The sequence below is a fragment of the Ambystoma mexicanum genome, chromosome 2q (genome assembly GCF_040938575.1).
Source record: "Ambystoma mexicanum isolate Mex_15411 chromosome 2q, UKY_AmexF1_1, whole genome shotgun sequence".
NCBI lineage: Eukaryota > Metazoa > Chordata > Amphibia > Caudata > Ambystomatidae > Ambystoma > Ambystoma mexicanum.
The window spans coordinates 68,068,940-68,093,746 of NC_090924.1; the positions used below are offsets into that span (position 1 = coordinate 68,068,940).

Sequence of the window (24,807 nt, forward strand, 5' to 3'; positions counted from 1 at the left end):
TGCCTGGTATACTCTTCTATCAGGGCTTTTGTTAAACACACTTGTAACAGCCTGGTATATTCTCCTAACAAACTTGTAATTACCTGGTACACTCTCCTGCCAGTGCTTTCTTAAACATACTTGCAACTACCTGGAATTCTCTCCTGCCAGGACTTACTTATGTGGGCTCTGTGCATACTTCCAATATTGATAGTCTCTTTCATTCTCTTTTGTTGGTATTGGTTCTGCCTGGTATACTATTCTGCTGGGACTTCTATAACATGTCTATTGCATACACTCACACTGTTGTAAATCTCTTATATTGGTTACTTTTCCCCTTGTATAGCAATGCTTACTTGCACGTTTTCTTTCAAGGGCTGTCTTATTTATAAATGGTGTTTGGCATGTCTGCCAATACACCCCAGTGTCCCTGCTTCCCTTTTGTGGACTTACAGGTACTTTCTGGCATATTTCGTCTCTCCTGCGGTAAACCCGGTAACAAGGATTCAGCTTCCTGCTCGCTGCTTCTGTTTCTCGGCTTCTCTCTGGAGGCTGCATCTTAAACCTGCAAACGTCCCGAAGTCTTCTCTCAGCTTCTGGCATCCCTGCAGTGTGTTCTTTCACGCAGCAAGCTTCCTGTCTCCTCCTTGGTGAGCCGCCAGCTCCACGAAATACCTTCTAGCCCCTGAGTTGACTCTGACAGATGCCGTCTTCTCCCGCCAGCAGCTCTCCTTAGTCAGCTGCCTCAACTGTTTAAATTTCCCTGCTGTAGGTAAGTGATTGCAACAACTATAGCACGATTTGTGCTCTTGTCCTTGGGTGATCTGTATTACTTGATCCCTCTTCCTCGTCCCAGTATTCTCGTGCTTATGGGAATGAAATTCCATTCTTGACAACCTGCATATAAAGTTTGGGCAAACGTTCTTAGTGGTTTTTAAAGACAAGTTAGCTCTAAATAACTTGTAGGTAGAGTCTGAGAAGATGCTTTCATGATTTGTAGAGGAAAAGTTAGATGTCGACAGTTCCCATGCAGATCCTGTTAAAAGGCCTTCAGTACCCAAGTTGAATGAGAGGAGGTGCAATAGATTGGGTATCTTCCAAGGGAGGAAGGGGAATACCATGCCTTGTCCGATGGTGCCCTACTACTCCCCGGGAGGTTGCCCCCCCCAGGCCCCCTGTGATCCTCCCTCATATAGCTGTCCCCAGAGTCAGGATCCGGTAGCGGCTGACGTCTCCTGGCCACATATGTTGAGGTTACAGCCGGTAAAAGAAGTGATGACCCCATCTGATTCATCACAATATCTATAGGAATAATTCAGACTCAAAAAAAGGTGCTGCTTTAAACAAGGCAAAACGAACAGGCCACTGATAGCACAGCTATCCCGACTGCAGTAAAACAGACAAGTTGAAGGATGCCAGACATTATCTGACATTATTCTTAAAGTCGCAGGGCTTTTGAAAACAATAAGCATGCACCTTTGTACTTTTATTAGCAGTCTTCATCTATTTAATTCCAGCTTTGGATGAGAAAAATGTTTGGGGGCGGCTATTTGAGGGGTGGGGTTTTGGGAACATGCTCTAATTATTACATGTTGCTTCTGCATATGTGCCAGCGATGAAAGCATTGATTAGTGGGTGTGTTATTGGTGTTTAATGGTTGGAGGTTACCACTCTGACCGTGTGATTCCTGTAAGCAGGTAGCGCAATGTAATTTGGATGCATTATTGCTTATGAAATCATTACAGATTTACTTCTGTTAGTCACCAGCATACTCGTAATCATCAGCAATCTACCTACCCTACTTCTTAATACTTAGTTCCCTCTCTACTACTGAATCCTCATCCTTAACAAATATTATTTCTAAATCAGACAAAAAAATGCAGTTTTCTTTGGAAATGGTTTTACTTGGCAGAAAATACCAAATGAATTGCAATCCTCTGCATCTGTACCCATTGCGTGAAAAGGTAACTTTGGGGCAAACCTAACTTTGTGACTCTGTTTTGCAGGCAGTGCCAGAAGTCCCCAGGGCAACTATGCACCATTGTAATCCTTGCACCCAAACAGAACTGAGAGGAATGTACAGACACAAATAATTGAGAATCTGTCTTTCATTAAGGTGGCTGGATAAAGACAAACAGCTATCACAGTGAACACAAAAATGGCATTAACTGCATTTGGTATTGGATCAACCACTTCTGATCTGTTTTGGAAGCGTTTGGGAGAGGCTACTGCTCAGTCAAGTTGTATCCTTATGCAGTAAATCTTCAGTCTGTTGCTCATGGATGATTCGGATGATGAATTTAAAGAGCTATGCGCCAAGCTGTTACGACGTGTAAAGCGAAACGCGACTGAGGGGGATGATAAAGTGAGCAGGAAAGGATCCCAAAATGGCACAAGGAGCACTACTGCCAAACCACCATCAAAAAATCCCAAACCAGCAACAAAGAGTAAAAGCCGAGATGTGGCTGCTAGGAAGAAGGGCAAACTCTTCCCCCCACCAGTGGAGGATAGCAAGGTATCGAATATTGACACTGTGCAGATGGGGAGAGATGAGCAGACTGCTGGAAGGACTATGGCAGCCAATGGAGAATTGCTGCCAGGGGTCTCCCTGTCGGCTTATCGAGGAGGAAATGTGCAGCAACGACCACAACCAGGTGATTTCGATCTCTTCTTTTTCTCTCCCTGCTGGTCACATTTATGCATGTTTGAACTCACGTTGTCTACTTACAATAAACATTCAGTGCAAATGTAAAGGCAGAAGATCCCTCTTTTAAGATCAATAACTATGGACGATATTGATGCAATCTCACTGCCTATCTTCGACAATTTCCGTATGGTAAGTAATTTCCACTCGTAGATGGCCGCTTATATGGTGAGAGGCCAGGAGAATAATCTAGAGTCGTTGGAATTCAACCTGGTGGCACTAAATGGTGCTGCTGAAACAAATATCTTTCTTGCTTTTAAAGAACCTACAGCTACACCATCGGTGTTAGTTGGAATTCCTAATAACAATCCCATACGAGACCCAAGCTCAGCATTGTCGCTCATCTCTAACTTTTTGAATAACGGACAAGATTGGTCTTAGTTACAGCCAGCACTCAAAACACTTGAAAACATAAGACATGGAACAGGGTGTGCATGGCACCATTGATATCGAATTGATCTCGTGGAATGTGTGCGGAGGAGCTAACTTGATTACATTTATGGCTAATCCTTCTCCCAATGGTCTTCCTTGTATTTATTTGTACCAGGAAACCATGCTCTCGATCAACCCTGTTATTGAAGGTTACCATACCGTCTCGTGTCCTGCAGTTAGGGGTTTGGGGGGGAGACCAAGTGGAGGATTGGCAGTAGCGATAGATTGTAGTTTGGGGTTTAAATGCAAAATTGTGTGCAGCAATTAATGGTTTCTAGCAATCGTTGTTGGTTATGGAGGAATGTTTGCAACCGATTCTGTTTAACATTTATTGGAACCCTTTACGGGTTCCTTTCGAAGAATTTGAAGAAGGTTTGAGTGATGTTCTTTGCAAATGGAATGAGAAGGGCTATGGGAAACATATTGTGCTAGGTGGAGATTTGAATTCCTTGTGTGCTGATGGAGCACTATGGAATAATAGTGGGGCTACTCCCACTATTCTCCAACCGAATGTCAAACGTGGAATCTGATGGGATCTTTTCCTTGAGGATTGGGACCTGGCTTTGTTGGATCAAACCTCCTAATTTCTCTACATCTAAACACACATGGCATAGAGGAATATATAGCTCTAGGATTTATTTCTTTTACATTGCCAATGGCCTCAGAAATAACTGTAGCTACTTGAGACACATCCATACCAATTTAGGGGACCACATACCTCTTTCTTTCACCTTGACTATTTCTACTCCTTTTGTTCAACTTAGACCGGATTTGATGGGGCTATCGATCAGTAATCAAAGAAGGTCAGTCAACTGGAATAGGAAAACTATCCTTCAGTTTAAACATCTTCTTCTTGATTCTCTGATGGATATTACTTCTCCTATTCCACAGGGGACTGGAACTCGAAGATTTGAGAACTTGTATTACAACTTTATACTGGCTTGTGCCTATAAGGTCAGTAAATTTGGCCCTAATGCTCACAACAAGCCTGGTTGATACTTGGGTGATACTAGAGTATACAATTCCAAGTTTCTTAAACGCAAGGACCTGGTTCCTCTTAAAAAAACAGACCCTCACAGCGTTTGAATTTATAGCCTTGAAAAGAAAAAATCACTTTTCTTTTTTTTAGATCTTTGAAGATCGATGAATATCTCAGGTCACATCAGAACATGTTGGAAGATCTTTGCAAGGGAATGGAGGGCAAATGTTTGTCTACTGTCAATAGGACCCTTGAAACAATAAGGTGGGATTAGATTGCCCAATACAGGCAGATGTCTGGGTTACCTTTTATTCCAATAAATTTGCCCTTCCCAAGAAATTTATTGAAACTGGAGGTTCTGATTTAGGATTCCCTGTTGAGGGTCAGTGCACTTGGGACCTTGATGACATCTCCTGGGCTATAGGCAAACTTAGCCTTCTCATGCCCCGGGACTGGATGGCATTCCACCCTTTGTACTCCAAGAAGATCCCAGTTTGTGGGCGGAATTCTTGAAGCCTATGTTTAATTACATCTTTGATACCCACACTGTCCCTGCTACTTGGGTCCAGTACATTATTGTACCCATTTACAAAAAGGGTGATGCATGCAACACCAACAATTATAGGCCGATATCGCTTACTGACGCTACGAGTAGTTTTTTCCATCTTGCTTTTCAGCGATCTTAATCGTATGGTCAAAGGCAATTCCCTGTTGAGTACATTTCAAGTTGGCTTTAGAGAGGATATGAGTACCACCTTAAATGCTACTGTACTAGCTCATTTGAGGCACTTTGTACACAATACGGGTGTGAGGGATGTTTTTCTAGCCTCAGTGGGCTTGTCCAGCTGATTTGATGGTGTCATTTGGTCAAAGGTATGGTCTAAGATGCTTCCAATGAATATTCTGCGCAAGCTCGTCCAGCATCTTGCATACTCACACCACTATACATGTCCGATTGACAAAGGAGGGGTCTCTTTCCCAGGAGATCTTTACCTATGTTGGGGTTATACAGGGTTGCACACTGGCTCCTATACTCGTTAATTTGTACATGTGCGATGTGGAGAGACTGTGGCAGGGTCTTTCCATTGCACCCGCCAGGTTGGGGAGCATTAGGCTAGAATGGATGGCCTTTGTGGACGATTTTATTCTTTTAGATCGTACTCCGCGAGGCCTCAGGATGAAAATGCAGTTGTTCTTCCATTATGCTGCAGCTAATAATCTCTTGCCCAACGCGTCCAAATCTCAGGTTCTTGTTTTCTCTAGGGGAACTGAGGTGCAGACATATGACTGGAATATGGGCCAGGAAAAAGTGGACCAGGTCAAGGCTGTTGCATATCTTGGGTATAACCTTACGAATAGGGTCAGCCTTGAATTCTGGAATGCTAGTCTATCTGATAAGGCCTATAAACCCAAAGCGCAACTGAAATTCTTGAAGCAAAAAGTTTGCAAATCTTCTTTACTTCCAGTAGGGCATTGTCATGATGCCTACCTCCAAGGAGCCAGGTCCGACCCAGCAACCCCAGAGGCAGGCATCATTTCCCCCAGGGAAGGGCCAGCGGGCCCAAGCTGGGGCCCTTTGGACACAGTCCTGGCGACTTAGGCGCCAGGCTCATGTTGGACCCCTGTCCTGGTGCCTTAGGCGCCAGGCTCATAAAGCTAGACATGTGTTCAAGTGTTTTAAGGTGCACTTACCTGATGCAGACCATGCTGCTACATCCAGGCCCTCTTGAGGCCTGAATGGAACTACTTTACCTGTGGACCTACTTTCCCCTGGGTGTGGTCGGGCAAGGATACATACCTGATCGGTGGAAGGATACATACCTGGAACTTCTTCCAAAGCTATTTAAACCACGCCCGATCAGCAACTCACGCTTCTCGTTGTTCTGCTCCTCGCAGCTGGACGCTCACCGTGTCAGCTCCTGCATCTGGACTTCAGCCACACCTGTCAGCATCCTGGGTCACCTGCTAAGAGAGAATTGGTTAGAAAGAAGACCTTACCTGCTAAAGCTGCATCACGGAGACTTCACACCGACGATCCTGAAAGGGAAGACATCATTTTAAAAGCATTTCGCTTCGATCGCTGCAGCGCTGCATTTCACTCACCTTTCCTGGGCACCTCCATCTTCAGCAGCGATCATTCGGATCCGCAGCCACTTCCCAGAGCCTAGAGAGAAAAAGACAAAAGCACAAGGTGAGAGAAGGAAGTTAATAGGAAAAGCTCAGTTTCCTTCTAAGACTTACCTGTTGGGTCATTCCCATTTCATTTCGGGTCCTGCCGCTTCCTGGCATTCCGGACCCCGGCCCCTATGGGGAAAAAAGACAAAGACATTGAATGAGCGAATGCAAAGACATTACCCGAACGCTCATCCAGAACTTACCTGTCATTTACTGGAACTGCACGTTTCACTTCGGGTCGGCGCCATATCTCCGGCATTCCGAACCCCGGCCCCTAAGGGGAAAAAAGACATAAGCGATTAGCGCTTGCTGCAATAAGACAATGAACATTATTATAAGGCTTGAACTTTTGAACTTGCTACAGAACTCTTACAGCGCCTTACCTGAATAGTCAAGCTTATTTGAACTCCCATCAAACCTCAATCCAGTGAAGTAACTGGGTTTCAACGTGCCCCTGCATCAGAAGCAGGATGGAGAACTCATCCTTCCAGACCCTAAGGTGAGACTTCACGGGGAATCGAGGAAGGGTATCGTGGAGGGCTGGAAGGGAGTGGGAGGCTTGAGCATTATTCCGTCAGTAGGTAATACTCCCTTTTCACGCACAGGGGAATATTCCTGCGAGCCAGTGAGTCCATCTTCAGAGTCCTGCGCTTCACCATAGAAGAAGCATCAGCACTCGAAGCCAGACCTGCGCCTCCGTGGGAATCAGGTGAGCGTGACAGGCGTTACTATCTCGCCAAGTTCTAACCCATTATTTTATATGGTCTTGACCTTTCCCCTCACGATTTGGGTTCTACCCTGAATATGATACAAGGGAATCTTGGAAGGAGCTGTTGGGTTTGTCTATTGCCATACCCCAAAAATTCGTTATACGAGACAAAGTCCTGGTTTCCCTTGGGTTAACGGTGGAAGATCTAGTGCAACAACCAGGGATCGTTAAGAGGTCTCTGTTTATGGTCGACTGGGTGAAGACTATCAGTTGCATTGCCACTTACCTTACCTATAGGGAGTACTCCAACTTTGTGCATGCAAGGGAATGTATATCTCTCGATCTCCAAAGATTTCCATGTGCTAATGTACGAACGACCTATATGCGGTTTAGGCTCAACCCGATTCCCACTTATGAGAGGATTAAGTATTGGAAAGACTCCTCCAAATTGTCTGCATTTAACTCCTCTCTGAACCATTGTAGATTCTGTGTGGACAAAAACTCTGCTGAAACTCTTAGACGTATAGTTATCATGTGTTCTTATTTTGATACTATGCGTCTGGATACTTTCAAAGATAAATTCGCAGGCCTCTGCGAATCTATTTTGGTGTAGATGTATGTGGGGTACGAGTATTTCATTAATTCTAGCCCTGAATGAGTTCTTACGTTAGTTACAATAGAATTGGATAAAATGAATCTCAATCCCTAATGGGATTTTTCGTTAGATGGACAGAACTGGTCAAATGGATAGAATTTGTTATGAGGTTTGGTTATTAATTTGAAAGAAGGTTTTTTTCCTTCTTGTCTGTAACCCGATGTTGTTTTACTTTTCATTTATGTTAATGTAAAAGGATATTTGTACCACGCATTATCACCACCGGAGTGGTCCCATGGCGCTCTGGCGGCTCTGAAAGAGGGAGAGGGGGGTGTGAGTTAGTGGGAATGAGCTGGTAAAAAAAGTGCACGAAAGCAGTGATGTACTGTTGGCAGCCTCAGCCCGGTGGGTCCGTTGGCTGGGCTTGGGGTGTGTTTGGTTAGAGTTTGAGAGGTGTATGCAGAGGGATGAAATTGTTGGATTAGTTAATTAGCATTGCTGTCCTTGCAGTTATGTCTAGGTGTGATGCCTGCTATTACATCAGAGTGTGGCGCTTGCTAATTTTCAATATTCTGTCTAGATGTGAGGTTGGCTAGTGATCACGATTCTGTTCTAGTAATGCACTTTTATCATTCACAGTTTAAGTGTTCTAACATTCCATTTATGTCTAGATGTGACACAATCGAAGGCTAAGAATTCCATCTAGGTGTGGCATATGCTAACATTCATAATCCTGTCTAGATGTGACGCAAACTAAGGCTAAGAGTTCCATCTAAGTGTGGCACATGCTAACATTCATAATCCTGTCTAGATGTGACGCAAACTAAGGCTAAGAGTTCCATCTAAGTGTGGCACATGCTAACATTCATAATCCTATCTAGATGTGACGCAAGCTAAGGCTAAGAATTCCAGTGTGTTAACATTCACATTTCTATCTAGATGTGACGCAAGCTAAGGTTAAGAATTCCATCTAAGTGTGGCACATGCTAACATTCACATTTCTGTCTAGATGTGACGCAAGCTAAGGCTAAGAATTCCATCTAAGTGTGGCACATGCTAACCATCATAATCCTATCTAGATGCGACGCAAGCTAAGGTTAAGAATTCCACTGTGGCACATGTTAACCTTCACATTTCTATCTAGATGTGACGCAAACTAAGGCTAAGAATTCCACTGTAGCACAACATTCACATTTCTATCTAGATGTGACGCAAGCTAAGGCTAAGAGTTCCATCTAAGTCTGGCGCATGCTAACATTCACATTTCTATCTAGATGTGACACAAGCTAAGGCTAAGAGTTCCATCTAAGTCTGGCGCATGCTAACATTCACATTTCTATCTAGATATGACGCAAGCTAAGGCTAAGTATTACATCGAAGTGTGGCACATGCTAACATTCATAATCCTATCTAGATGTAACGCAAGCTAAGGCTAAGAATTCCAGTGTGGCACAACATTCACATTTCTATCTAGATGTGATGCAAGCTAAGATTAAGAATTCCATCTGTGTGGCACATGCTAACATTATTACATCTGTCTAACGGTGACGCAGGCCGTTTTTTGTAGGTGTAGCACTAGTTACCATTGGCTAGTATGTTAGTGCGAGATGCAATGCCATATTTACAGTCAAGCCAAGAGTAAATTTGGGCTGGTGGTCACTAATCTCTCTAAATGTGCATGTTGTAAGACTATGGCAGTCTACATTATGGAGAGGTAAGGTAGAGTGGCGCGGGCTTTCTGGAGTAGAGTAATTGCTCTACACCCCACCCATGCCACACTTACAGTTTTGTTGGTGTCTGTTGGCTGCTGACTTCATTGGCTTCCCCTGCGGACACCTGCAGACACATCTTCGAGCTGCCAATACAGGAGCTGCCCTTTGCCTCGAGGCCCTTAGCTGAGGGGGCTGCTGGGCAGTGGGCTGCCCTGGGGTGCCCTTGATGAGGGTGCAATGGGCCAATCAGGGCCAGTGGGAGGCGGGGATAAGGGAAGCCAGGAACTGTGAGAGACCGCACTGCCTACATGCCCCGCATGCTTTTTAAGGCACTGGTGCTGTTTTGGGGGGTTGTCTGGGGCCATGGGGGCAGAGAGGCAACTCACCTTGCCTATCTACTCTTGATATATGTTTAAAGAGATTTGTATGAGATACGTCCTTTCTTATTTATTTGCAGTTTTTTTAGTATACTGTCTACATTGTGTAAGGTTTTCTGTAAACTATGAACAAAACAATACAAAAAAGACATTTCCAGTTGCACTGAGCTTTTGATCTGAACTTTAACGCTGACACTAACTTGTCGTTAGGGCCATTAGCACCCAAACATGATTTCCAGAGTGAAGAGAAAAAAAGATGTGGGACTGTGTCACGGGCCCATGCTTTCTCCCAAAAAAGGCAACTTAATAGAGTGCTGCCATGCCATCTGCGTGGAACTCGCCTTCCATTTCCATTGTGGTTGACAGCATTGGAGAGGAAGATTGTGTGGGGGCTGAAAAGGTGCTGGATGGTTGGAGTAGTGTCAGTCTAGCGAATTGTAGGCTGGGGCATGTGGATGGTCCAGGGGGGGTTGGAAGGCTAAGGCAGAGTGTAGGAGGTAAAGGCAAGTGGCAGGAGGGAGGGTTCAAGTCCTGAGAAGCGAACCGGGTTGCTCAGAACTTGAGCATGCACTAATAAGTTATGCCCATAATCCAAGTAGCCCGACTAGCTGCTCAGATCTCACACAGTGCTAATTCTGAACTTAATGTTTTGTTAGACATTGTTCATTTTTTTTCTCCATTAGAACGCTTTGCATATAGTGGTGCCTAATTCTGTTTCGCTGATTATCAGCGGAAAAATGTCACGAAGTACTTGCCCCAGTTTGTGAACACCATTTCTCTACATGCACACAACACACCATTTATTACTCACCACAAGTGAATTAACACTTGCCAGTGGCTTGTGGATGTGCACAATTTGTAGCCTGAGTATTGCCAATAGCATAGACTTAGCTCTTCTCTGACTGGAGGTGTGTTTTTGTGTGTGCCTCCCATCACCCTAAATTCTTCTGGGTCTTTGCGGTTTTCACTTCAAATCTTCTCCAGGTTCTGTGATTTGGCTAGAAACAAAACCCAAACTGTATCTGATAAATGTTGTATATTGCTGTATATACCCACCAAAATGTCCTTTGTTTCAAAACCACCAATCTAGTAACCTATGGCATTTGAAAATGCAATTTAACAGAAACTTAGAAAACCTTGCAGAGGGGTTAGAGGGAATAGCGTATTGTACTATAGTTAGTGAAGTTGAGTTTGTAAAATTCAACTTTGTGAATAACACATAGATCCAAATTTAGCATCCGTGTCTCTGTGTTTTAATGAAGTACTACCATAGAGCACAGCAACCTGAGTATATTAAAATGAAGTTTGAGATGGCTCCCAGTCTGCCAACAAACACACTAAGTGTTGAAAGGGTGATTTCTCGTGCTAGGTGGTAGCTATCAGGGTCATTTGGGGCAATGTTCTGTAATCAATAGACAGCAACCCATCTTCTAGTCTCAGATGTACTAATTTGAGTCGAATGTAATCATACCTTAGATTACAAGTGTCAGCATAACATGGTGTCTTTACTATGTCATCCCACATAACAGAGAAGCAACCTTTAACATGTCTTATGGAACTAGTACATTAGTTCCACAAGGAATTCCACCCCCCCGAAACTCCCTATTAAGCCCTGTATCAGTTTAGGGATACGTGATGTAAATAACAAGCCTAACTTGGGCCATTGGACTAGGAGTTGGATATAACGACTTCTAGGTGTTTCTTTGATTAATTCTAATTCACACTTCACTTATTTTGTGTGGGCCAGAGGGTTAGATGATGCCTATCGGTGTATATGTGTACATTAGCAAATGTAATTATTTAATTCTGCCTGACTGAAGTTACATTTAATGAATGATTAATGTTAGGCATGATTAATTCTCCAGGTACCCACCCTTCACTTGCAACTTTCTTACCGCATTGACCATAGTGACAACCACTTGTTCCTCCATGTCTGATGTATTCTTTTTCATATCTTCATTGATGGCTTTTAAGGCATCTATATCGCTCTGTAAAGTGTGTAGCTGCACTTTAGTTCCAAGAAGGACATGGTTCACGAGTTTTTATTAAAGTCAATATATAAGGCCTAACTTGCCCTATCTCTATGGGTGGCCCCTGCCTATGTTTCTAACTAAGATGCTCGTCAGTCCGTCATGAATGTCCAAAAGGATATAGTCTGCTGTCTAAAACGACCCTACCACTATGAAAACCTCCTTATATAAGGAGAATGTCTCTCTTCTCCTGAGGGTACTTCTAGTACCAGTGGTGTAGGATTCCTTACCAATATGTAATCCTCTAATAGTCTCTCATGATTTCTTGAATCAGTCTTTTTAAGTCCTCCTAATGCCTCCTTTGCTGCCTGGAGTTCCCCCTTCTCCTTGGGGATCCCTTTTGGGCATTTCTACAAGCTATAGATTCTTGATTGCTGTCTCCAGCATATTTTGGTAAAATAGTATTATTTGGATAGTCTTTCTCTCCTGGCCAATTATAACTCAGCTTGTTTTGGTCCAGTTGATTCTTTACTGGGTTCAAATGTGTAGTTTCTCTGAACCTGTGGCTGAAAATACTCTCTCCTTTTTATATTTTCGGCATCTTGTACAAAATGTCTAATGGCTTTCCCATTTTCCCAGGGTATTGTGTTACGCTGATTTTTCTCTTAATATTACTTCTCTCTTTTGTATTGCCATGATTTACAAATGTTACGAATGAGCTAAGACAGTTGTGCAACAGAATACAAAGTACACGGTTGCACAAGGGCTAGTGTCAGAAGACAGAGTTAGACATTTGCTGTAGACGATATATTGCCATTGATGAATAACACTCGTGGGTTCAGCAAAGAGCAAGCGCATAGCTTGTTCCGTGGCTTTAGCAAAGGCGATTAACAAGACACGATAGATTCCTCTTCCTAACCACAGAAGACCAGCCTCTTGTCTTCAACGGCTTAATGCCTTGAAAATACACATGGTGCTGACCCCATTATAGTAATAAGCTATGGATGTTCGTTGGAAAATAGCACGCATTGACATACAATGCGAGCTTGGCTTCCAAAGGACAAAATCAGACACTAGCTCTAGACTCAGACACGTCCCGTTAGGGTCAGCTAAAGGCGAACAGTTTCACCTTTCCAACAGGAGAACGCCAACCACAAGTGGCAGCTTCCTGTTGTAGATCAGCTCGTAGCAGAGTCAAGAGATGCTTCTGCGCTGATAAGCAGCCAGGGACAGGAAGCAGGGTACCAAAATACACCGGTGGGGTTAAAGTGTCCAAAGCAATTGTCACGCCTAAACCGCTTCAGAAAATGTATCCAATATAATGGCATTTGAAATAGGCCAGAAGAGAACTCCGCACTTTGCTTGGTCGTCAAGCAGAGCCCATGCATTGTAATGGAAATAATCAAGAAGCAAAGACAGTACCCGTCATAGGTAAATCATGCATGCAATGCAAAGCAAAGCTCAAGAGCAGTTTCAGACTGTAGACGTTCTGTCCAGGTCAAGGAAATTACGCACATATTATATGTAGACTAAGTCACGTGTGTTAATATAAAAAGCACAACAGACTAAGGCTAAAAACCTTGGCAGCAGAGAACAAACCAGATCCTGGGTATGGGAAGAGACTTTGATCGCAGGTCAGAGCAGCAGGTCCCCGTGGTAATTTTGCATGCAGAACAGCAAGGCCTGGAAATAAGTGTGCTGGTTGAACTTTTTGCATATGTGAGACTGAAGGCGTGCTGTATTATGTCACTCCACTTCTGATCATACCATAGCATAGCTTAGACAACATAACATGAACCCCATGATTGCTCAAGCTGGTATTTAAAAAATTATGAATTGTACTTAATCTTTGTTAGACGCCAATCATGTTTTTAGCTTATGCAATAACGTTTTCCTTATATATGATAGTATGTTACGTTATTATTGCTGTTATTATAGCAGGCATAATGATGATCAAAGCTGGTAGAGAAGAGAAGTGATAATAAATATATTGACTTGCTACCTTAAAGTGTCAGCTTCATATTTTTGAGCAATGCTTCATAATAAGATCTCTTTGAGTCAGAACGAGCTACACAATATTTTCTGGCTGTATTTTTGTCAATTATGACAAGGGGTGCAGAACTCGGGGAACTGTCAAAGCGCTAGGCCGAACTCCTAACTCAAGACTTGTGATTCTGTGCCACTCCCCAGAGCCCTAGCTAGGGCCGAGGGGGGCGGGCAGGGAATCACGACCTAAGTGGCAATCAAGTGAGAATCCCACCAGTTTAGGTTTATTTGCTTCACAGGTAACTTTATCTTGTGACTTTCACTGCCTCCCATTATTCCCCTTCTCACAGTTACCTTCTATTGGGCAGGAGAACGCCTTCTGGGGCCTTGTTCATGGTTAGCCTTCTCTCAGACCTCATAGTCATCGCCTTTCTTTCATCAGCGTGTTCCTCCTTCTGGTTTCTCTCCAGTGTTCTAGTTTTCTGATAATTGGCCAGACACCCTTTGGCTTTCTATGCATGGTGGTATCGACGATGGCAATAGGTACGGCATCCACCACAGGTCTTCTGTGGCCACGCCACCATCTCCCTCCAGGTTTCTGCCTTGCTGGTTTCTCGTGCTGGAGGTTCGTGCCATGGCTCCGGCATCCCAGTCTCTTCCTTCGGGCTGCTGCCCTGCTGGTCTCTCGTTCTGGGGTTGGCGCCGTGACTCTGGCATCCTAGTCTCTTCTAGGGGTGTCACGGTATTGATTTTTTGATGGTATGATAACGTTTTTCTAAATGATGATATACCATGATTATTGCGGTATTACATGCATACTTAATTGTAATCATAAAGTATATTTTGATAAAGTCAAAGACTCACACCACAAACAAGAGCAAATCAAGAAGTTGTCTTATTAAATCAATTTATACTACTTTAACTATGCTGAGCCAAATCAGACAGCATCTGGTGGTCTACTTTGATTTTGTTGTACGAAATACAAACTTTACATAATTTTCACAGGAAATGTGGAGTCAACTTTAGATGAGGTGATCCTCTAGTTGATTCAGCAAAAAACATTTTCTTTTTTGCAGTACCAGGGAAAAGTGGCACTGCGCCCTCGCTACGACAAAACGGAAGTCAGAATAGGCAGGCAACCAGGGCGTTGAGGCACTTCAGAACAATTTCAACTGAAATGCAGCCCCACTCATTTGGGGGGCTTTGTGCTGGCTCCGACAACGCTTTGTAGTTTCTCTCAAGAGGACATTCGCCATCTTAGTTCCGAGAAGACAAAACATGTGCCTGCCTTGATAATCTTCACACTGCAAAATCAAGGAGGCTGAGGATTTATTTGCTGGCCAAGGGCAGACCTCTCCAACAAGTGTTCCAAGATCAGAAATTTGTGGGAGGGGTTGGGGGCAGTGAGTACCCGTGGAGGTTAGTGATGCTAATTCAATGCTAAAACTAATAAAATCACAGTTTGCAATATACATTAGTAGACTTTTTCCGTTTACATCCATGTACCTCAGAGCTGCCTCTCCAATGGAAGTCCTTTACCAATCCAAGGCATACATTAGTTTTCAAAAATTGATTAGCAGAGTTTGCTAATTAAAATATTCTTGATTAGCAAACAAACCCATTTCATTAGCAATGTTCTACCAACATTTTTAATGTCGCCAAAAATGATTTGTACCCTAGAGATAAAAGGAGCATTACTACAGCAGGTTTGTGTAGCGCTGAAGTAAGACATTATTGAGATGTGTCAGGCCTTGCAGATTCTTTAAAATTCCACTAGACCTGCAGGTCGAGTAACTTAGTTTACTTACTCGACCTAAGAGAAATGCACTCAACACTTGGCAGCGGATGAAGAAAAATTAAAATGTGCTTTCTGAAAATGGTGCATGTCACCATAGACCCACTTTGTTTGTGGCACCGCTGCCACTCAGAGGCCAGTCATCCACAGTAAAACTTGTATTTGACATTCACTGCACTGGTACACAAGTTTCAAACATCCCCTGCACATGATACTCGCTCTTCATAAAATCTACTCCACTGTGCGAGTGGGTGAGTAGACTTTGCAAGCCCTGGTTATGAGTCTGTAAAATGTGAAAGGTTAGCTGCAAGAATGGGCACATATATATGATGAAAAGTTTCTGAAAACTGCTTGGCCAGCTCTCTCCCGCAGTTGCGAATATATAATGCAATCATAATCATAGCGCAAAGGGAGCTCTGGAGGATACCTACAGTGTATGATGTCGCAGTAGATCTGTAGATGAACAGACTGGATGGAACTATTGATCACTACTTTGCGTAAAACATCTAGTTATCTTTTCATATTCATTATGTAACAGGAAAGAAAGTAGAAGGCAGAGAGAACCAAGTGGAATATTGTAGTTTGCTGCCCTGTCACTTTCAGGGTTTCTGGTATAAAGCAACAGGTTGATAAGATAGAATGTCAAGGAGTATGGGATCAGCTCCTGGGTTGAGCACCAGTTACACAGATGTATACAACCAACTAGGTTTGCTATCAAAAGCATTTGGCCGTGTGATAATGTACATTTTCAAAAGTATTCACGCGTCAATGTGATGCATCTTCCCCCAACAAAATGAAATGTAGCGGACACTATGAGATTTAGAAACACTAACATAAACTTGATTGTAAAGCATAGAGACAATGCAGCGTTTTACAGTAGCAATACTGTAATTATGCATTATGTAACAACTTAAATGTTTTGGAATGGAATTGCATGACTCTTATAAAAAAAATAAAGTTAACACATGAGGGTCTTTGCCAGACAGGATATAATTAGCTTAATAACAGTATCATCCTGATTACTACTTGTTTTCAATTATTTGAAAAAGGAAAACAAAGTTTCCCTAGCACTCCCACATAGGCCTTTGGCTCTTAGAAGTGATGATTACTGCGGCACTCTCTCTTCATTAGCCGCTTTGAACTTGCAGTGAACAGAGAAAAGAGGGTGGAGAGAGCCCTGAGGACAAGAGAGGAATGCAGAGTGAGCTGTTCTTTTATTGAATAGGGTAACTTAAATAGCTAGCTTTGCTGCACAAGTTAATGTTAAAGGTATTTATATAGCGCACCATCACCAACAGAGTTGTTCACCAGGCGCTCTGGCGGATCTGTAAAACAAGAAGGGGGGAGGGGGTAGGGTTACTCGGATGAAGGGGGAGTAGGAGAGTGGGAGAAGTGGTGTGATGTTGGCGGCTTCTGTTTGGGATGCACCGTGCACTGAGCTTTGGTGTGAGTATCGGACCGGGCGAAACCTTGTGTTGTGTTGGTGCTGTTTATGTGGTGTTTGTTTGTTGTTGATGCAGTGTGGTAAAGTGCGTGCGGTTTGCTGGGCGAGAGATGGCAGTCTGAACTTTCGGGTGGGTTAGGTGTGCAGAGATCTGAATGTTGGGTTAGTGGGGTGTGTATCCTGATTCTAGTACATATTATTCCATTTAGGTTGTATTCCTATGGGTGGGGTTATTGCTGATTTCCTTTATTGGCCGTCTAAATGTTGTGTGTGATGGCGCGGAGCGCTCCCAGCTGTAGGTGTACGAGCTAAGGGTTGGATACTCCCTATTCCCTTGCTACCTATTGTGACATAGGTTTATTGGAGCTTGGGTGTGGTTCAGGGCCAGGGTGCTATTGATGAAACGTCCTAGTCCTTCCATCTTGGTCTGCCTATGTATTCAGTCTCTTTAATGTCCTCCTATCATGGCTATCTTTCATTTAGTCGTTCGGTATGTTGTGGAGTGTCTTCCTCAGATTCTATTTTTGTTGATTGCTTGGTGGGAATCAGGATCTGTGTCTTCGTTCATCTTTGTTTTTAGTTGTGTGTGTGCCCCTGTGGGCGGTCTTCTAGTTACGAAGTGAAGAAACACGATTTGAGCAGGTTCCTGAATAGTAGGTGGTTTCTTATGATGCGTATGATCTTTAGTAGGTCGTTCCAAGTTTTCGGTGCCTGGTGAGAGAAAGAAGATCCTCAGAGTTTTCTTTTATTATAGCGTTTCGGCTCCAAATGGATGTTGTTGCTTGATCTGAGCGTTCTTGTCGGTTAATGTAGGCGTCATTTGTCTCACAGGAACTCAGCGCCGTGTTTGTGTATTGCTCTGTGCGTGATGCACATTGTTTTGAATTTTATTTGTTGTTTTATTGGTAGCCAATGTAGTGTTTTTAGCACAGGTGTTGATGTGTTCTCTTAGGCGTAGTTTGGGAAGCAGTCTGTCGCATTTTAGCAACACAGCTTATTGTATGCCTTGCAATCTTGCACTGAATTCGTGCTTTGCATTCCTTATAATAGATTGTGTGATTGGGTATGCGTGTTTGGGGGGAATAGGGATTCAAACTGCTCCAACTGAACAACTTGAACTAAAAAAAAACTTATTTTTTTTTACTGGCCTTTGCATTTACAAAAACTTAAACTACACCACCATTTCAATGCATTTGTGTTGTTAACATATTATGTAGGCAGTCTTCCCAGCTTTAAGCAAGTGGGAATTTTGAAATGTGCCCCTGCGCTTTAGCCGACCATGCAGGAATCCATAAAAAAACAGCCAAATTGATCTTTTCTGGCAATAACAAATTGATCCTCTTGAGTGGAAGATGGGTGCGTGTATCACAGACCACTCCTTTGAAAACCAGTCTGGGATATAATTTACTAAGTAAAATATTTTGAGACCAAAGGCCACTTGGCTACCCCTGGCAATGATCAGTCAGAATAATATTCTTTGCTCACCAGGTTTTGCGTGCCTACATTTCTGGAACTTTCTCTGCAAACGCAGGCTCCTGTAACACGTTTATGCAGACAAAAACTTTTAACCAAAATAGTCTGCCAAAAGGGCTTTATTTAAAAATAGGGTTCTTCAAAATAAAACCGAAATATATAATATTACACATGATGTTTTAAGCATTTTTGATGACATCACGATGCACCTTTTAGGCATTGTTATAGAGAAAACTAGGCACTATGACTCTATGTCCAGGTTGATTGCTGTATACAGATTTTGTTGTTAAGGTAGGTGATTGATATAAACGATTCCAACAGGTGCTTTTATTTCAGCATCATGCCACACTTTGGTATGGGCACCTCAACCCACAGCAAAAACCGCTTCAAATATTTGGCCTGGAAAAAGCATAGAATTGTAAACATCAACAAATTCGAAAACCATGTGATTAACGGTCATGCTTTTTGATTCCTCAATAATATACACCACCGAAGCATACCGCCTTTCTGGAGTGGCTTTCTCTCTAACAATTTCCTTGGACTAACAACCAATCTGGTCGCCTGGATGCCATGGTCACACACTGCTTTACCCACAGCATAGATATACATTGTTGTATCACCATAATTAGCTTAAAGACATTCCTCACCCTAAATGATGATTACTGGAACGCCTGCCTCAGAACAGTAATATCAGGTGAAATCTTGCATGACTTGTCCAAACAGAATGTTTGACCAATATCTACAAGTGTGCACATTTTCCATAAATAAACCATTGCAATAAGTATAGGTCTGTTTCAGTTACCCCACTGCAAATGCCAAAAGAAACTAATATGAAAGTCAACCCAAATTAAGAATTGCTGATTCTAAAGCAGTGAGTGGTGTGGATAAAGTACCTTTTAATGTACATTCGGCCAAGAAATTAAAGACTCTCCAGAGACTTCCAAACCTGGAGTAAAAGCTAACATGTTTGATAAAGGATTTATAATATGCAGATTGCCGCCATTTCTATTTTGCACCATGAAACACTTGTTTGTAGGCGTGCTATAAATGTCATATACGAGATTTGAACTTTTGTCATGGGACTTGGAGGTGTCACACAAACTGACAAGAACCCGGAGCAAGACCCCCTTGCCAAACCTGGGATATAGTGACACTGAATCAAATGTTTATCCTGCCCAATTGACTCGGGAGGGGTTTCTCGTGCTGGGGTGGCGCGGTGGCTCTGCTGTTCCAGTCTCATCCTTCGGGCTGCTGCCCTGCTGGTTTCTCGTGCAGGGGTCTGTGGCAGCATGGAATGAGGAGTCTGACCAAATGGTGGCATAGTGGTTGTTGTAAACAGGTTTTTCTTTTGGGATTTTCAAGTTTACAAAACAAATGACTTATTATACCAGTCTCTGATATGTGGTGGATCCACCGCTTTCCAATTCCAAGCCAGCACCAAGAAGGCTGCTAGGTGGAGAATGTAAAACGTTTTCCCCTTATGTTTTGACCATGCTATATTGATCGGTTGGGCCATATCCAGCAACGTTTCTTCAAGGCTTCTCTGTGTCTTGAAATCCAGTATTTTCCCAATGTCCCCCTGCACCTCCCTCCAGAATTAATTCAACTTAGGGCAGGACCACCAGACATGTAACCAGTCTCCCCTCGTCCTGCATCCCCTCCAACAACAAGGTGAAACTGACAGGGCAATCTTATGCAGACGTTCAGGGGTGTAGTGCCATTGAAACATTAGTTTAAACCAAAATTCCCTTATCTGAATAACTCTCGTCATTTTTGGGATATCGGACCACAACTGATTCCACGCATCCTCTGTTGGTGTATGCTCCAGAGTCTTATTCCAAGCCTGTTGATATGTGGATATCTTTCTCAGGGTTTCATCTGTCAGTATTCTATAAAGTTTAGAAATTGAATGTGTCTCCTGTGTTTGACGGTCAAAAATTACCCAAAAGGGGTACGTTTTCTTATGGCCGCTGACTTATTGGGCGGAGCCATCAACCAGTGGCGAACCTGGAAGTATTTTAAGCGCTGACTCTCCTGAAGGGCAAGTTCCTCTTTGCAGAGAGCGAAAGATTTCATATCTTGTCCCAAAAACATATCTCTAAATTTTGTAGAGCCGTCTGCTTTCCATTTGGCAAAGGAGTTTGCCACTATCCTGGGGGAAAATTGTGGGTTCGCAAAGAGGGGAGTGAAAGGGGAGGGAAATGAGGTGGTATGATGCTGCTTAATCGAATGATCCCAAATTTCTTCCACCAATCTCATAATGTCGCTTTGGTGTCTGTTCTGGGGTCAATCTATCGTATGCAACCATAGTTTTTCTCCCATTCTAAATCCTACTACAGCTCTTTTCATTTGGTTCCATCTCTTAGTAGAATCATCCCCAAACCATTCCCTTATTACTCGCAAATGTGTTGCACAATAGTATTCCCTAAAATTCGGAAGTCCTATTCCACCCCTATTTGGGCAGAGCATTAACGTTTTCAAAGCCACCCGGGGCGGCTTGTTATTCCATATAACCTTTGATATTATTTTGTGACTAGTCCGAAATAGGCAGACAGAACTCTCATTGGGAGAGCCTGAAAGAGATATAAAACGTTGGGCAAAATTACCATTTTAACCTCTCGGGCAAAATTACCATTTTAACCTCTCGGACCTAGCCATGAAACCATGAGAGAAACCAGGACTGAAAAAGCTTCTGAATTTCCACCAAAAGTGGATGGAAATTGGCGGAATATAGTTCCCCCAGTGAACTTGTAATATCTATGCCCAATACCCGAATACCATCCGGGTTCCAACAGAGCTGTGACGCTTCAATTGCATCGGGCAATTCAGTTTGTTTAAGTCCAAGATTCAATATTTCAGACTTAGTGATATTGATTTTTAGGGCAGCTATTTTGTCAAAGTTTTCAGTCACTGCTGCCGGCAAAGAGTCCGTTGGATTAGATAGCACCAGCAGTGCATTGTCTGCATGTGCCATCAGATTATGCATGACTCCACCAAAATGTATGCCTGGTATAGTATCCGACCACCGCATTCGTGACAGTAGTGGTTCTAAATATATTGCATACAGAAGAGGTGATAGGGGACTGCCCTGTTTCGTGCCTGTACGCAGAAAGACTTGCAGAGACAATTGACTATGTTTCACCAATTGTTAGGCAGAAACCTGTGCAGTTCCCTCTGGGACCACTGCAAAAGAATTAAGACTACAGGTGTTTGGCAGTAAACCCACTTGGTAGCAGTCTGTACCACACAGATTCACTTGGTAGCTGTGGCTGAGCAGTCAGACTTCCCTCAAGAAGAGTTAGGCAGTATACAGAGTATTCACAATAGGTCAAAAGAACACAGTAGAACAAGCAAACACTGACCAGAGCTTGGTGTAAAAGAGATATAATTATTTATTTAAAACACATCTAATAAAACTCACTGGAACTAATATCAAGCAGTTCAAAAACACGGTCACTAAAAGATATAGACTCCCTTAAAAGAATATTAGACAAGTCTTAAGTAAAGCCCCACTTATTTTCAGACAGCGGTGAGTGCTTAACGCAGATGGCACTCTAATAATTTGGTTTAAAAGGGAGAGAAAGGCAGAGCATAAATTGAAACAGATCCCAACACTTTCAAAAGAACACAGCAAGAGAGGAAGGCAGAATCAAACCGTGAAGTTAGAGTTCAGAAAGCCGGATCCACTTTAAGAGGATCAAAATGAAATGTGTCCAAGGTCACACGGTTGAAAAGTGCACAAAAGTCTCCAAGGTTCAGAAAGCAGTTGGACCAAAAGAAAGGGACCAGTTAGATGGTCAAGGCGGCCAGCCCAGTCCAGAAGGTTAAGGGATTATTATTACCTTGTAGCAATCTTTAGAAAGGGAGGCCTGGCGGACACGGTGGTGAGAATACTCCAGCGGGGGCAGTTGTTCCTGGCAGCGGGTGCAAGTCGGTGCTTCGTCCGGAGGAAGAGAGGATCTCGTCGGGGAGGAAAGCAGGAGTCCGTTGCACTGCCAGGGAAGAAACCAGCCGCGGAGTTCTCAGTTAAAAGGAGCAGTCCTTTTGTTCGCGGTCCATTGGTAAGTGGCTATCCGGTTGCCGTGGTGCTTGGCACGGGCAATTCGACCACAAGACGTCCTGGGATGCGAGAAAAAGAAGGTAAACTGGTTGTGCCCACCAGTCGGGAAGAAGACTCTCCAGCCGGGCGATCTTCTCTGTCGTTGGGAAGTGGTGAGTCGGTTCCGCAGGGCTCCACCGGTGGTGTTGTCGTAGCAGGTCGGCTCAGCTTCTCCCTCGTCGGATTTTCAGGTCCTGTGGCGACTTCTGAAGTTCCAGTCCCCAAAGCCCTGCTTTTATGCAGCACACCCCCATTCACTCAGCCTAGCTGTCAATCAAACATGCTAAGTGGTGAGCCGGCTGGCTCACCACTTGGGCCAATCACACCAGAGTGCGACTTGAGTTACCAAGGTAACTCAGTCCAGGGTGCATAAACCCCCTCCCATGCCCCCTGTGGTACCCAGACAGAGTGGCACCACTTTTGGAGGCTTCTGTGGAGAAGCCTGCCAAAAAGTGGAACAAAGGGCTCGACTTGGGTTGGAGTCACAGAAGAGAACACAAACGCCATTTTAGAATCGAGTTCTGGCAAAAAATACCAACCGGCAAATTAATATTAAATAAATAAACCGGCGGTATGTTCGAGGCTAAGAGAATTAAATAATTAAAGTTGTAGCCTCGAACAATGGGAAAATCCCATAGAGATATATTCGTGGTCGAATATAAAAAGTAGTATCCACTGCCACCAGCCAAAACTCGATCAGGGGGGACAGAGAAGTGCCCCCTCGACTAACAGACCCTGGGGCAATCGAATTGCCCCGACCAGTACGTCCACAATATGATGGTTTGTACTGGTTTCTGTTCATAATTTGGGACTAGTAAAGCCAATGGTGACTTTACATGCCCTGGGAGACAGTAGTCAGTGGGTATGGAGTCTATGGTGGGGTGTCACTACGACACCCCTGTGTCACTGCACTGAGGGTGCTGTGTAACACACATAGTAAAAACACATGAGACCCTATGGAGTAAAAGACCCCATAGCCCATAAAACACATTACCATTCAAAGGAACCCCTCAAATCATGTCCAAGAGTGTAAGGAAAAGAGACTCACTCTTGGCAGGAGAAAAAAACAAACTCCAGAAATCCAGCAAAGCTGCTGGGGGACTCACTAGGTTAGGAAATTCAGCCTAAACAGAGAATTCTCCCTTACACCAATCTGGCTGTCGGATTCACATAATTAGCTCGAACCACCGCTAAGAACCTGGGGCCATAGCAGTTAGAGTGCTAAACAAAAACGATCATTCGACACGATCAAATGCTTTTTCAGCATCTAACGAGAGTAATAGTGCTTTGTCCTGTTTTTTAGCCACTTTTTCCAATAAATGACATATTTGCTGGATGTTATCATGGGTTTGCCTACCCTTTATAAATCCCGTCTAATCTGGGTTTATAAGATTGGGCATGTGTGTTTCAAATCGCTTTGCGAGAATGTATGTATATATTTTCGCATCGATCTTGATGAGAGCTATTGGGCGATATGACCTGCATTTCACTAAATCTTTCACTGGTTTCGGAAATTAAAATTATTTTGGCTTCCTCCATCAAATTTGTGTTCTTGCCCGGCTTAGCAAAGGAATTATAAAGATCCGTTAATATCGGGACAATAGTTGATTGACATTTTTTATAAAATGAGGCAACATATCCATCCGGTACTGCCGCTTTATTTATAGGGACGTTAGCTATCTCCTGCCTAACCCCCCCACCCAGTAATATCCGTCTCTAAAAGTGTTCTGTCTGCCGCTGAGATTTTTTCAGAGGGGTATCCGATAAATATTTTTCTTCTAGTGCATAGTCTGGTGTGTCTAATTTATATAAGGTTGTGTAAAATGCCTGAAATTGTGCCATTGTTCCTTCCGTTGAGGTTACTTTCTTTCCTGATAAATCTTCCACCCCTTGAATTGTCTGAGCTGCCCTTTTCTGTTTGAGTTGTCTAGCTAAAAATGTGTCTGATTTATTGGCTTTAACGTAAACCCTTTGCTTTAAGTATAATACGCTTTTTTCTGCTTGCTTGGTGCTCCTTATGCCTCCTATCTTCTCACAACAGCAGCTCTGCTGACTCAGCAGCACATCCAAATATAACTAAGCAAATCTTACACTTCCCGCGGTGTTAGATACTTCTGAAAGTCTGTGTGGCATTTGTATGCAATATACCCAGTCACTAGCAAATGAATGCTGTGTGAAAGTAAAACTTCAAACTGTTTACTCCTGGTCATCCGCTCTGGCAAGAGGCACCCTCACCTCCAACAGATGACTCTGGGAAAGGCAAAAGAGGAAGCACTGTACCGAAGCCTTTTGCCCAATCTCAGATGCCCAGTCCTCTGTGTTCAGTTCAGTGACAGAAGAAGAAGACGGAAGAAGCAAGTACATTTACAAACACTTGC

At 43.4% G+C, this 24,807-nt stretch overlaps 1 protein-coding gene across 7 annotated transcripts in view; it reads left to right on the top strand.

Moving 5' to 3' along the window:
* The window catches only part of SLX4 (SLX4 structure-specific endonuclease subunit), a 785,402-nt gene that overhangs the window by 27,304 nt on the left and 733,291 nt on the right, over window positions 1-24,807 (top strand). For 3 of the 7 annotated variants that reach the window (XM_069646855.1, XM_069646858.1, XM_069646856.1), the window contains exon 2: window positions 1,986-2,633. The exons of 1 other annotated variant lie outside the window; for it this stretch is intronic. In XM_069646855.1, the coding sequence (XP_069502956.1) occupies window positions 2,258-2,633 (376 nt within the window). In that variant the 5' untranslated portion in view covers window positions 1,986-2,257. Of the gene's footprint in view, window positions 1-1,985; window positions 2,634-6,650; window positions 6,769-6,874; window positions 6,979-24,807 lie in introns of those variants that run through there. 3 more of the 7 variants (XM_069646859.1, XM_069646860.1, XM_069646861.1) reach the window with 3 other exon arrangements.